Raw genomic sequence first — 14023 nt, forward strand, 5'->3', positions numbered from 1 at the left:
TGAAAACTCATGTCACCAATGGCAGTTCTGCTTTTATAATTTGGGTTGAAATACAGCAGTGTGTTCTCTCAGCTCATTCCATTAATGTTTTCCTCTGCCCCTTCACTGAAAATGCTCTTGTCATAGTCATTATTGACTTTCCAATGGTAAGTCCTCAGGCCTCAACTTGGGACACAGCTGGTCACTCCTTCTTGACAAACTTCCTTTCCTTTCAAGACCCTGAACTTTCCCTCCTACTGACCTCGATGGCTCTCCTTCTCCGTTTTTGTTGCTGGTTCTTTCTCTTCTCCCTGCTCTCTGAATTTAAGAGTAGCATGGTCCTTTATCTATCTGCAGTTCAGCTCTCTCTTCTGATTCAGCCTTGCATATCCAACAACAACCTCAATATTTCTACTTGTCTCATGTCTAGTCTAATAGATATCTCAAAACCAACTCCAACCTACCTCCACTCACACCTCTCTTCATCTCCAGCTGATGACAGCTCAATGCTTCCAAAGGCACAGAATAAAATCCTTGGAGTTACCCGTGAATCTTCACTTTCTCCCCATCACCCAGTTCATCTGGAAATCCTATTGGCTTAACTTCCAACATACCCACTTTCCAACCACCTCTCATTCTAAAGTCTCCAGCATCATCCCCTGTTGCCTTGATCACTGCAGTTGCTTCCTTAAGAGTTGCCTGCTTCTATCCTTGCTCTTTTTATTTTTGATCTAGCAATTGAATAGATCCCTTAAAGCACAAATAAGATCATAACACCCCTCTGTTTCAAACCCTGAGAAGCTCCCACCTTACTCGTAGTAAAGCCCAGCTTCTTCCAATGTTCTATAAGGTCCTATAAATTCCAGCTTTCACTAGGCTTCATTATCTGGTTTCCTATTGTCCTCTTCCTCCCTCCTTCATTTTTGCCTCATGTACATGGCTGACTCCATCACCTCTTCAGTTTTCTGCTCAAAATCTGGCCTTCTCAAGGAAGCCCACCCTGACCACCTTATTTAATCATACAGCTTGCCCTACCAACCAACCATCCATCTCTTGATCTCTTTCTCTTGCTTTTCTTTCCCTTGTAACATTACTTACGATGTTGGCCAAATAATGTCCCCTTTCATCAAGCTCTTAAAGCTCTTTTGCTGCAAGGTAATGCAGAGCCTAGTCTAATATTTGTTATATGAATTGACTATTTTTCATTAAAGGAGAGTTTTTAGGAAGACACTATACTAATATGAAAATACAAGCTTACAATTTACTGTGTATTATTACCAAGCAGGCACTGGACTATATAAGTCACACACATTATATGATCCAACACTTTCAACATCCCTTCACTGTAAGATATAATCCTTTCCTTTTTAAATCGATGAGATTAAGTGGCCCAGGATCATCTAACTAGTAAGTGACTGAGCCTTTTGCTTTTCCAATTAAATCATTGTGTAACACAGTATAAGTTTTTGGACAGAAATAAAATATTGCAGTCAGAAATGATACTGTGAAGTGAGTATGGGCTTCATGTTAACAGCTTATTTGTGTACCATGAAAATAATGAGCTAAAATGGGGTTCTTATGAAATGTAGGTGAGCATCCCTGTTGGAGTGAGCTCTGTGCTTAGCAAAAAATAAACCTTAAAGACTCCTCCTCTTCCATATTTACTCAGGTTTGGTATTTTATTTTAGTTTTATTTTTTAATTTTTATTTTAGAGAAAGAGAGAGAGAAAGTGAGCACGTGAGCAGGGGAGAGGGGCAGAGGGACAGAGAAAGAATCTTAAGCAGGCTCCGCACCCAGTGCAGAGCCTAATGTGGGGCTTGATCCTGAGACCCTGGTATCACGACCTGAGCTGAAATCAAGAGTTAGACGTTCAACTGACTGAGCTACCCAGGCGCCCCACAGGTTTGGTATTTTAAAGCTATTTTTCAGTTACGAATGTTTTAATTTGTATTCACTATTAGTGTTTCTAAGTGTTTATCTATTGCTGGGTACTTAAGGATCTGCTATCAAACTACTCCCCTGAACATTCTACAGAGTGTTGACTGCATCTTTGTAGAGAGCAAAGCCCATTTCCCCTCACTACATGCACATCCAAAATAAAAAGGATTCTTAATAATTATTTAATAAATTCTGAACCACTCTAATAACCAGTTCAGTGAAAATCTCTTTACTCCTCTCTTCCTCTGACCATCATCCCAAAGAATTACTCAGTTTCCAGCATTCTGAACTGTAAACAATTTCGATGATAAGTATAAAATTCTCTTGTGATTGGTTACACAGTGGTCAGTAGAGCTCTGATATCAAAGCATACTTCAAAAAAATCACACTTCATAATAACATGCTAACACCTTTTGCATTAAACCTTTTGCTTTGTTTCTTTTGCTTCTTTATCTGTATTAGGAACTGGTTACACAGTTTTAAAGTAGAATTATAAGCTTAAAAATGACCACACTAAGGAGACAATGCAGAGACTCAGAAAGAACAACTTACTTTCTATCAGAAATCTCAGTTGTAGTCTAGTTGTGTAATAAATTGCCATTGAACCAGGCAAGTCATTTAATCTCCCTTGACCTGATCTGAGACATGAAGTGTTTACAAACGTAAAGAGATGAACCAGCTCTACATGTTTTAGGGAATGCAAAGGCAGCAATAATGTATAAATGTTTACAGGAATTTGTCATTACTTGTTTTCTTCCTGACTTTTCAAAATTAGGGAAATTAGAAGCATCTATTTAAAATATTTTTGTCTAAAAATTGAAAGCCAGAATATAGTTAAGAACTCCAAACTTACAAATATCTCAGGGCCAGGCTCCAAATTTTACAATACTTGAGACAGGAAGGAAGAGGGAATTTGGGGTGATTAAATAAAATGCTGTAGGCAGGACTGCTATGTACTTTGCAGGGCTCAGGGCAAAATGAAAATGACGGGCTCCTGTTAAAAAATTATGAAGAATTTCAAGATGGTGATGGCAAAGCCTCTGAGGGCAGGGCCCTGTGTAACTGCACAGGTCACATGCCCACAATGCCAGCCCTGCATAAGAGACACAGGCATGACAGCAAAAAAAGCTTTTAGTGTCTATCCCTGAGCAAACTGATCATGGTTGCTGAAGTGAGTCATCGTGGTCAGAAAGGTATCTGAACTCTTACCCAAAACCCACTATTTTCCCAAACTTACCACAAGGAAAAGTCCAATAAAAAGTCAAATAAAATATTTTTAATAAAATATTTTTAGTTAACAGGCCCTTTTTTATTTAATGTGAATGGCTAAACTGAATCCCTTTACTGGGCCATGAATGACACTCCCTTACCTTTCGATCAACCATTCCCACGCTGCTGAGAACTGGGGGGAGAAAAACAAATCACACAACTCTGCTGACTAGTGACTACTAATTGCTGATATCCAAATCTCCGCAAGGTTGCCTGACGACTCTGGCCTGTACTTGCTCTTTCCCTTCTCATTCTCGCTTTCTCGCAATGTCTACACCTTCATCGTTCTTGGTCCTCTTCTCAGCACTTAGTGCCCCACCCCACTATCTATAGACGTTAAATTCAGTACAAAACAGAGAAGTCACCAGGTGGTGGTACAGTCAGCTTCACTCTGCCCGTCTACCCCCTTAACTAGGTCACGGGTCTACCTGTAACTCTGCGCTCTTCCTGTTCCGATCCCATCCTCCCCTTCCTGGAGTGGCTTTGCCATTTTACCTCCATCGCTGATACCTCTGATCTTTTCCTTCCCTGGAGCATTCCTCCTTTGCAGATAATCTCCAGGCCTTTAACTCTTTCCTTGCTCCTACTTACAGCAGTGTTTCCTGGTCTTCACAGTCTCCTATTTGAAGAAAACACATACTCCTTCTACTTCCTCCCTTCTTGTTCTCTCTCAACCAATCTTGCAACCACCCCTCCTTCCTTCAGCCCATTTCCTAATCCCTGGTTCCTCAAATGGAACTGTTCTTTCTTGCTGTGATGCCCAGCATGAACCGTGGCAAGCCCCGCGTGAGGAAATGCTGGTCAACAAGATTCCAAATCATCCATGGATTATTTCATGTAATTGAGGAATATGGGCATAAATTATATCGTAACAGGCGCTTGCAATATTAAATTTTCTATTTTAAAAGGGAAACTCTTCAAACCGGGTCTTTGAAATAGAAAAACAGTCTTGTAATGTTTTTAAAGAGGTGGAGACACTCCCTACATACAAAGGGCAGAGTGTCCTTGCCCTGCTGTAAATGTTTTAGCAGCTGTGGAAACTTTCAACAAAATTTACTTCCAGCAACTGAAAGCGATGTGCGAAAACTGCGCTTTTCATCGTGGCGGCTGAAGCACTTACTACAGAGAGGAAGACTCAGCGGCACAGCTAGGAGCTGTGTAGTCCTTCTCACAGCCCGACCTCTAAACTCTCATGTGGTTTTCATCCCCCACCACACACCACTGCACCTCTTAAGAAATCATGTATCCTGATTTTGAACTCTTTACAGGACGGGATGAAATACTGCAAGGGAGCTGAGGTATGCATCACACCTCTTACTCCTAAAGCTTGGGAAAAAGGATCCAGTGTGCAAATATGGGCATTCTCCCAGAGCTTTGGGGGTTAAAGCCTCATACTCATTTAAGAACATGGCCAGGGAGACTGATCCAGGGAGAGAGATCCGCTGTAATACACATACTACTGCTCTTTCCTAGCTGTGCAGGGGATTCCTCCTGTCGCAGACACCGACAATCTTATATTCACAAACCTTTGTGCCTGGCAGCTCTAAACAGTGTATTGTATAGCTGGAGAAACTCAGCCTGTAAGAACTAAAAATTGGCCCAACGGAGGGGCACCTGGGTGGCTCAGTCAGTTGAGTGTCCGACTTTGGCTCAGGTCATGATCTCACGGTTCATGGGTTTGAGCCCCATGTCAGGCACGGAGCTGGCCGCTGGGAACCTGGAGCCTGCTTCAGATTCTAGGTCTCTCTCTCTCTCTCTCTCTCTCTCTCTCACTCACTCTCACTCTCTGTCCCTCCCTCGCTTGTGCTCTCTCTCAAAAGTAAATAAGTAAACATTAAAAAAATTGGCTCAAGGGAACTGCTTCCTTCCTTCTTCTGGGCAAAATAAAATCTCAATGGGTATTTTATCACGTAAGAATTCTGGGTATAACAGGTATGCATGACTGCATCTGATGGGAAATACGTTATTTTTGAATAAAGTGCCCACTGTGGGTGTGTTGTATACAGTACTCGGTTTTATGAAACCTTTAAGAATTTAAGGCACTTAAGCTTTCTTTCATGATACAATGTATTAATAATGATTCAACAAAATCTCTTCCGCTGACATTATTTCACTTAACAAAAGAAGCAGACATACTGATGAAGATAGAAAGTTTAATATTCACACATTTTATAAATAACATTTAAAGTGTTCCTTTTAATTCAACACAGGTTGGTTGTACACCTACTATGTGTAAGGCATTAATTTATCCTGTAAGTGTAGTTGTGGACTTAGCCTAGAGCTCTTGTCCCCAAATATCTGCACTTATAATTGCTGAGGCATATTTTCAACTGCCGAATCTTTCCCAACCCTCAAGTTTAGGGTATCTTGCTAACTTACAAAAAATGTTCTTTTTTTGAGAAAGGAATTAATTACCCACTGAAGAGCTTGTATAAAATGAGGGTTTCAGACACTAACATTGGTTATTCAGAAAGCATGTGAGCCTCTGAGTTTCATCACTTTTATGTCATAAAATTAACATCATTTGATTGATGACAGAATATAATAAAAGGTATGTACGTTTCCCCTCATTCTGTGGGCAAACAAAATAATACATGCAGAGTTATTTCTCTTAAATATCTGGCAAGGCATATGATTGATTGTTAGAAATTTTTTGACTTGGTTAAGACAAAATTTAGCCAAATGTTAAAGCATGGAAAATGTTGGTGTAGGCAAAGCGAATATTCTGATAAAGCTTTAAAATCACCCCAGCACACAAACATGTTGAAATCTTACCATTAGGTTTTCATGCAGTCTGTTTCCCTGCAGCGAGCATTAGCTTTAACCCTTCAGTGCTGTTGCTGAATCTCATGTTTAGGGAGAGGGGCTGAAGAAGCTTTATTTGGAACCAAGCTTTTCTTTGGGGGGCTGATGGCCAGTTTACATGAGAGAACTGTGGCTCCCATCGTGTATCCGGTCTCAGTATAAATATACGTATGTTCTATAGTAAATCTTCAAGCTTGTTCAGAAGGACATTCCAGAGTTTTACTAGTGCACTGTGATTTGTGTGAGCTGTGTGTTTAAAAGATTGTGTAAATTCAGGGCATGTTGCATAGTTCTTTCTCTTCTTCCTGTAAATATTCTACCTCTGAATGAACTTCTGGATGGCAACTCTTTTAGATTACATAATTTCAGCATCCCTCGGGGTTTGCTTTCTAAATGCACTGCCCTGTGGGGTGAGATGGCTATTTTATTGGTTTGACTTTCCAATGCTTCTTACAGAAAGTCATCACTGAAAGGGTTAAGGTATGTTACTGCAGCGGTTATCAGCAGACCAGCCATCTACCTTTGGTACTTACAGGAATTTTATGACTCTTGATCATATTATCAAATTCTTCATTAATTTTTTTGTATTTTTCTTCAGTGCGTGGGGTGAGTGCATAAGAGGAGTCGGGATCGGGGCTTTCACAGCCTTTGTTCTCTTTCTTGTTCAAGGCCTGCCAGGTTCAGAGAAATATCAAGAGTAAAAAAAATGAAGGGTGTTCCGAGTACTTACACACAATCTTTGCCTGCTGATCATTAGATCAATATCTTCGTTAATTTTCCTGTACTTGTCCTCAGACTCAGGGCTGTGACCTACTGAATCGTCTGCATCGGGATCTGGGCTGTCACAGCCATTAAGGCCCTTCTTTCTCAACGTCTGAAATACATAATTTGGAAAGTTCAAACCTAGACAGAGGCTGTAAGAGACATTCAGGGGTGTTATAGAAGTTCAAGCTGTCCAGTATTTCGGGTTTTTATTACATACACTTTTTTACATTAAAGAAACCATAGAGAGAACCCATGAGTGATTTCAAAAGTGCACCCATTGCTAGTTACAGAAAAATAAAAGGGCAATATTCCGCTTACAACCAAATTCAGTCAATAAACAAAGATGGCATGAAGGCTGAAATTTCATGGTACAGAATTCATACATGCTTCAAACATCCAGTGAGAGACAATTACAGAAGAATACGAGTAAGGTGGCAAATTGCAACACTATCTTCCCACAGGAAAACTAGAAATTAGGGCATTACACAATGATTTCAGAATCTGTGATCACAACAAAAGCAGAAATGTCAGAAACAGAGCTCTAGTTCGGGTTTAGCATAATTGTTGGTACTCATGGTGTCCTGCCACCCCCTTAGGATATGCACTTGACAGCAAAATGCCGTAAGAGAACCCAGCTCATATTCTCACAAAGTACCCAGTGAGAACGTTCAGACGCTGTGATCGTAAGGAGATTTACCTCTGTGTAGTTTGTTTAGAGTTCTATACTTGTGAAAATATGTATTGAGAGTGGTAATGCTGAGAAGTTACCTGCCTAAACATAGGCTGAAAGAAAAGTCACAACACCTGAGCTTAGCTTACCATCAGCTGGATAAGGAAGCCAGGGAATGCTGAAAGTAGGTACCTAAGTCAACAACTATCAAACTAGCAAAAGTTCTTCCTGGTTCCAGCTGAGTAAGGTCACCCTGAGACTGTCTCCTGACACATGAAAGTGAAAAGTCGGTGCCTTATCCTGAACCTCCTGTCTCCTGAATGTAGGTCTGGTCTAGTCTCAGCTGTCACAGAAGGATAAATACGTATGAAACATGGAAAAAGTATGAGTCAGGAGTCCTGAGTTTTACTTTCCCTCTCTCTCTCCCTCTCCCTCTCTCTCTCTCTTTCCTTTTAACTGATGGTTGTCAAGTTAATTGTACATCATCTGATTTACAAAGAAAATGTTATGTTTTTAGAGATCATAAAACTTCTGATTAATCACACAGCATGCCGTGTCGTGTCAATTATTAATAGACTGGCAACATTTCTGAATTTTCCTGGTACTACCAAAATCGTTTTTAAAGAGTTGGGTACGTAAGTGTCTCTCATTAATGGAAAGTTCAGCGGAGCTCATCTTTATTAAAGACAGAATTCACATACAAATAAAGCAAAAGCTGTGACATCAAGCTAAGGAATTCAAAGCTGAGATAACACTCCATCTTTAATTCATGCAATTGGGGAAAATAAATAAAACAACATGAGTTATAAAGGGAGTGTCAGTCTTAACAATTTAAACTCCTTGGCTCTTATCAATGTGTAACAAATGTAACACTTAAAATTAGTTTTTTTCTGAGGCACTAAAGAGTTTCACTTAAAATCAAACTAAGAGAGCTACAATTTCAAATACATCTATGAGACACTGCAGCTCTGTAAATATTTATTAATGTTATTGTGGTATAATATAACAAATAAACATATGGTTACAGCTTATTATGTGGTATAATGTTTGAATATTAAAATGAGTATTTTGACACAAGATGATAATATATATATACATTTATAATCTTTGGGAATTTATAATTGGTGGGGCCACCTGTCCCCCTACCACAGATCTATAGCCATCATTTTTATCCAGAATAAATACCTCTGGAGAGTTCTTAAAATAATATTACAAAGAATGTCACAATACATTACAATAATAGTTTTATTCACTAACTTAATTTCCTGTTTTAGGCTGTTTTGTTAGCATTATCTCAACCACAAGCATATTCTTCTGGGTGATAACTATTTGTTATATTATGATGTTTCTGCTTTGATCTCCATATATCCTTGAGCTTTTAAGAATAATTTTGCAGTGCCTTGCATCATACTCCACATATTTTTCATAAAAATTCACCTTTGTAGGGAAAGATGTCAGGTCAAGAAAATATTATCTGAGAATTTTCAAAATCTGCCTATATTTCTATAAGGCATAATAGGAATATTCTTATATAAACCTTCAGTTTAAAATCTTATCTTATAGAACATTAATTTATAGTCTTATCTAGACAGTAGATTCTTCAATGTGCACCCTAAAAAATTACCCAATAAATCTTATTGTAAAAATTATAGTTGTTTTGATGTGCAGATTTTTGACAACAGAACGCAAGGGCTAGGAGAGGCCTATCAACTGTCATTACTATCCATCTGGCACATACATGTGTGCTAAATATTCTTATGAAGCTTTTGAGGGGAGATACTGCCTTCAGTTTATAAAAATTCAAACATCAATTACAGTTCATTGAAAGATCTCCACAAATGTTAACTCATTATCTCTCACAAGTGCTTCATGTAGAGTTTAGGGAAACCTCATGCCGGGTCTCAAACCAGCATGGCCAAGCATGACTGGCCTTTCAGCCTCCTGCCGTGAGCGACGTGGGGCCACCTTCCCCTGCCCAGCCTTTCCCACACTCGTAAAGTGAGGGATGTGGAATAGATGTCTCCCACTCATATGTGACTATAGCAGTAGAGTGAACGCTGAAATAAATTAGGCAGAAAAATTTAAAAATTAGGCTGTGGGAAAACTTTAAGAATGAGAATATTGCTAAAATATTGGTATTTCTTAGATGTCAAATTTTAGAGTGGGAATGCTTATTACTCAATAAAGCACTTATCAGTTTTTTGGATTAAAAAATCAATTAGATCAAGAGCTCATTTTGTACCTAAAGAATTACATAAACTGTTAAGCAAACAAAGCTAGTGCCATGAAGTCACAAAGGAAACAACGGTGAGGGGGAAGGGTAACAGCAGCTCCTTTTCTCTTAATAAATTCTTTTTGCATCTAATTACATTATCTTTCATTGAATATCACCAGTATTTAAGTAATGAAATATCTCTAAGAGCGAAAGGTGTATTGCAGTCTTATTTCAAGTTAAATTGCATTATTTAAAAAGGGGGGCATTCTGAGATATAGAAATACAAAATCCAAGAGCAAATTAATACTGAGTTCCAAGTTCCCATAATCACATAACTAGAACACTGAAAAAATTGTTCAAAAATATTATCCTCAACTGAGAGCTTGTAGACCACATTTCTGCCAAGAACAGATGATTATGGTAGAATTACAAAGCTCTGAAAATGGATGCGATGGCACAAACTTAAATACTATCATGTGAATGTGGAACTATATGGGCAGTCTTATCTTTATTATATTAAAAATCTATAGCTGTTTGGGGATGGCAAAAGAATTACTGTTAGATTCAGCCAAGTCTGTCTTTATCACAGTAATAAACAGTCAGTATAAACTAAAGGGACTGCTAACTGGGTAAATAAGCATTATTCTTCAGGCCTTTTTTTTTTTTTTTGGAAAAATCAAAATCTCTGCCTCTGGTCTTTGAAAGCTTCCCTGATCTTTTACAAATGTTATTGGTCAGGTAATGTAGGCACTTAAATCATCATCACCATCATCATCATTATTATTACAGGGGCTAGAAGTCTTGGCTGTATATATTGTGTCTCTCAGCTGACTACGTTTTGAAAAGATTTATTCTGTATGTCAAGAGAAGGCAAGAGATCTACTGAAACCAGCTTCTCTGGCTACGTATCTAAAGAAAATCTTCCCTCAGAGAACTCTGTAAATCTTGAGTGAGTCTGTATACTGAATTCAACTTTCCATGTGAGAGTGACACTTTTGGGGTAGATCAATTGACTGCAGAGGCTTCTGGGATGTTTTCACAAGGCAGAGATTGTCATGCAGTGAGCTGAGAACAGCCGTTTCTTAGAGAAGTAATTAGATTGACAGAAGGTGACATACTCCAAACAATAAACGGGAAAAGGAGTCCAGACAGGTAATCCAAAAACCACGTGGAATCTCCCCTCCCAGACATGTGGACATATGGACCCTGCATTAGTACATTTGTTCATCAAGACAACTTGAAATACATATAAACTGATGATGATAGGTGACAGGTGCTTCAAAAATTCTAATGAAATAGATGTAGGGAACAGATTCCATTTCGTTACTGAAAGGAATATAAATGAAAAAGAATGCCACATGGAGCTCTCATTTCTCATCTTAGGCATTATGTTATCAAATCCCTTCTGTATACAATGGTTAAAACTGATTTCCCTTTTTATAATTATTTCTTGTTAGTAATAAAGAAATAACTAAGTTATTGGTCTTTTTCAATTAAATGAAGCTATATATTTTCTTTTCTTTTCTTTTTTTTGAAGCTATATATTTTATATTTTTGCTATCTACATAAAATTAAGTTTCTTTTAGAGCCACCATCACAGATTAAAGCTTCCAATCGTTCAACTTCTTTCCATGCCTGCAGTATTAGTCCTCAAGAATACATATCTTCATCATCTTCCTTTCTTTGTACCTACCCGCTCTACAGCAGCAATTTCAAATCCTTTTGCTAAAAGCCCCAAAATACTCATTAATTTTCTTAAAAGCCAAATAATCAACCTTTCTTGTACAGCTAGCAATACCCTTCCTTCAGAGGGTTGATGTGTCAGGAATTATCTCTGCTAGTTGCATGAATGTCATGTTCACACAAAAGCCAAGAAAAAAAAAAAAGGCATCAACTTAGAAAAGGTAGTTTCCTTTTCTTTCATTCTAAATCATTTTCGCGCGTGTCTTTCATAGCTTTATGAAAATAAGCATCCGCTCTTAGCAAGCAGAATAATCTGTAGAAAGTACTAAATCGATATAGGAAAAGGAGGTGCAGCTGAAGTGGACACTGCCTGTAAGTGAAGTTTCTGAGGGTATTTTGTAAACACCCTCCCACAGCTGTGTGCTGCTCCCAAGTGCCTTGTTAGTCCCAGCAGCCCTGAGCCCCGTGGGGAGTGGCCATCAGGGCGATCTGTGTGCAAGGACTTCCTTCACTTAAAATACCGTCAGCAATATTATTACACACAGATACTGTTTGGTGCACTGATGTTTTAGAGAAGCAGGCAGCACAAATTTAAATTAAAAATTTTTGAACTGTCCTATAATATGTGCTCTGTGTGTGTGTGTGTGTGTGTGTGTGTGTGTGATTTCTAGCACAGATTACTTAGGGGAAAGATCAGGTAGAAAGAAATTTCTCCATAGGTTTTAATTACCAAAACTGTAAGCATTGTCTGCACTATCTTTCCTGTTCCGTAGTTCTTCTTTGTTCTTAATATAGAAATGAAAAGACACATTAAAATACTGCAAAGTTACTACAATCACTAGGTAGACTTTAATTAGACAAGCAAATCATATCTAGTACAGACTATAAAAAACTAAAATTTATCCCAACTTATTCATTAGTGGTGAAAATATTAATAAAAAATTGAAAATATAAACCTTAACAGTATATTTCCTCTAGGTAATTAATGCTCATTCTAACTAGATATTAACTCCTACTGAGGAAAGGCTGGGAAGCGCTGGAGATTTTCATTGCTTCGTTTTATTCCTTTCCTGGAAAGATAATCGTAATATTGGACGTGAAATTTTTTTCACTGAACAATTCTTCATCTTTAAATAATAGAAATAAAAGGGACTAATTAAAGATTTGAAGACTTTTAATGTATACAACATAAACACCCACCCATGCCTTTTAATAACCACAGATTGTTTCATAAAAACAATCAGATGGTGATAGTTCCTAGAACTACTGGTACTCTAATACTGGACTAGATCACCAAGGATCCTCCTCATGTCTTCCAGGGGGAGAATTAATGGTGCCTAATCAATTGGTCTTTCACATCGCGTGTCCTTGCTCAAGCTGGGCTTCTGGAATGAGCCCACCACTATTGTTCCTTGGATTTGGACAGTCCTCCTTCAAGGCAGAGGTAACACATTAGCTCCTCTTTGTAGACTTCTCTGATCACCAGAGCTGAATTGATTTCTCCCTCATTCATGTACTCACTCATTGTATACATTTTCCTATTAGAGCCTTTATCGCATATTATTACTTATGTTTTGTCTCCCTTGCTAGCTCATGAAGCAATTAACAAAGTGCCTTCCTTTCTTCACTTTTGGAGTTTCAATATAGAACAGAGACTGACACATTTGTAGATGCTTAAGAAATGCTTGTTGAATGAACAGAACACACATTTCCACTTTAATGTTAGTGTATGCAGATATTTCAAGACTGGACCAAAGCTGTCTGTCTGGCCGGAGGCAGAAATGGCAGTTGGATCCAGACCTCTTGATATATATTTACTAAGTGCTACTATGTGTCCGGTGTTACGTGAGGTCTTCTGGATACAAAGATGCATTCCTGAAGATATGATTAAGAATTTCTGTTTACATGGTTTTCTTTCCATAAGTGAACTCCTGGAGCTTAGGGATTGTTTACGAGTCATTTTGTATCACCAGGACTTAGCACAGGCCTGGCACATGGGAGAAGCTTAATAAATGTTTGCAGCATTAATGAGAGACTGAATGGATGGACGAACACAACAGGAAAGAATGCTCAGATCCTAGAGGCAGAGGAGTCTCAGTGTGTATTTTTTCAATTGTCATTTCTTTTTCACCATTTTATATTACTATTTCACATTATGTTAAAACTCCATTATTATTTTGCTCTTTTAAAGTAACTATTATAAATCGACTACGTTTTGAAATGTATCACTTTTGTAAATTTTTTTTAATGTTTATTTACTTTTGAGAGAGAGACACAGAGTGTGAGCAGCGGAGGAGCAGAGAGAGGGAGACACAGAATCTGAAGCAGCCTCCAGGCTCTGAACTGTCAGCACAGAGCCGGACCTGGGGCTCAAACCCACAAACCGTGAGATCATGACCTGAGTTGCAGTCAGATGCTTAACCACCCACACACCACCTGAAAAGTATCATTTTTAAGTGAGAAAACAATGCAGTATGAAGCTGATTATAACTCAGGAGATTTATATCATTAAACACTTAAAAATTAGAGTACTGGTCTGACTACAGAGTGTCAGAAAGAACTATGCATTCACGAAAGCTTTAAGGTAAAAAAGCCATAATCATATAATCTCAGCCCTTGAAACGAGTAGCAGAAGAGAGGGCACAGAATTCAGCATGGAAGAAAAAAAGGGAGTGGTATTCTAGGCAGAATGTGTAAG

At 38.4% G+C, this 14023-nt stretch overlaps 1 protein-coding gene across 31 annotated transcripts in view; it reads right to left on the reverse strand.

Annotated features, from left to right (window-relative positions):
• Nucleotides 1-14023, reverse strand: part of MEF2C (myocyte enhancer factor 2C) — a 173117-nt gene that overhangs the window by 35486 nt on the left and 123608 nt on the right. For 22 of the 31 annotated variants that reach the window (XM_043593273.1, XM_043593272.1, XM_043593334.1 and 19 more), the window contains one exon: nucleotides 6723-6866. The exons of 4 other annotated variants lie outside the window; for them this stretch is intronic. In XM_043593273.1, coding sequence (XP_043449208.1) covers nucleotides 6723-6866 — 144 coding nt within the window. Of the gene's footprint in view, nucleotides 1-6525; nucleotides 6664-6722; nucleotides 6867-14023 lie in introns of all 31 variants that reach the window. 5 more of the 31 variants (XM_043593356.1, XM_043593317.1, XM_043593305.1 and 2 more) reach the window with 1 other exon arrangement.

This window comes from Prionailurus bengalensis, chromosome A1, assembly GCF_016509475.1.
Source record: "Prionailurus bengalensis isolate Pbe53 chromosome A1, Fcat_Pben_1.1_paternal_pri, whole genome shotgun sequence".
In the NCBI taxonomy this organism is placed as follows: Eukaryota; Metazoa; Chordata; class Mammalia; order Carnivora; family Felidae; genus Prionailurus; species Prionailurus bengalensis.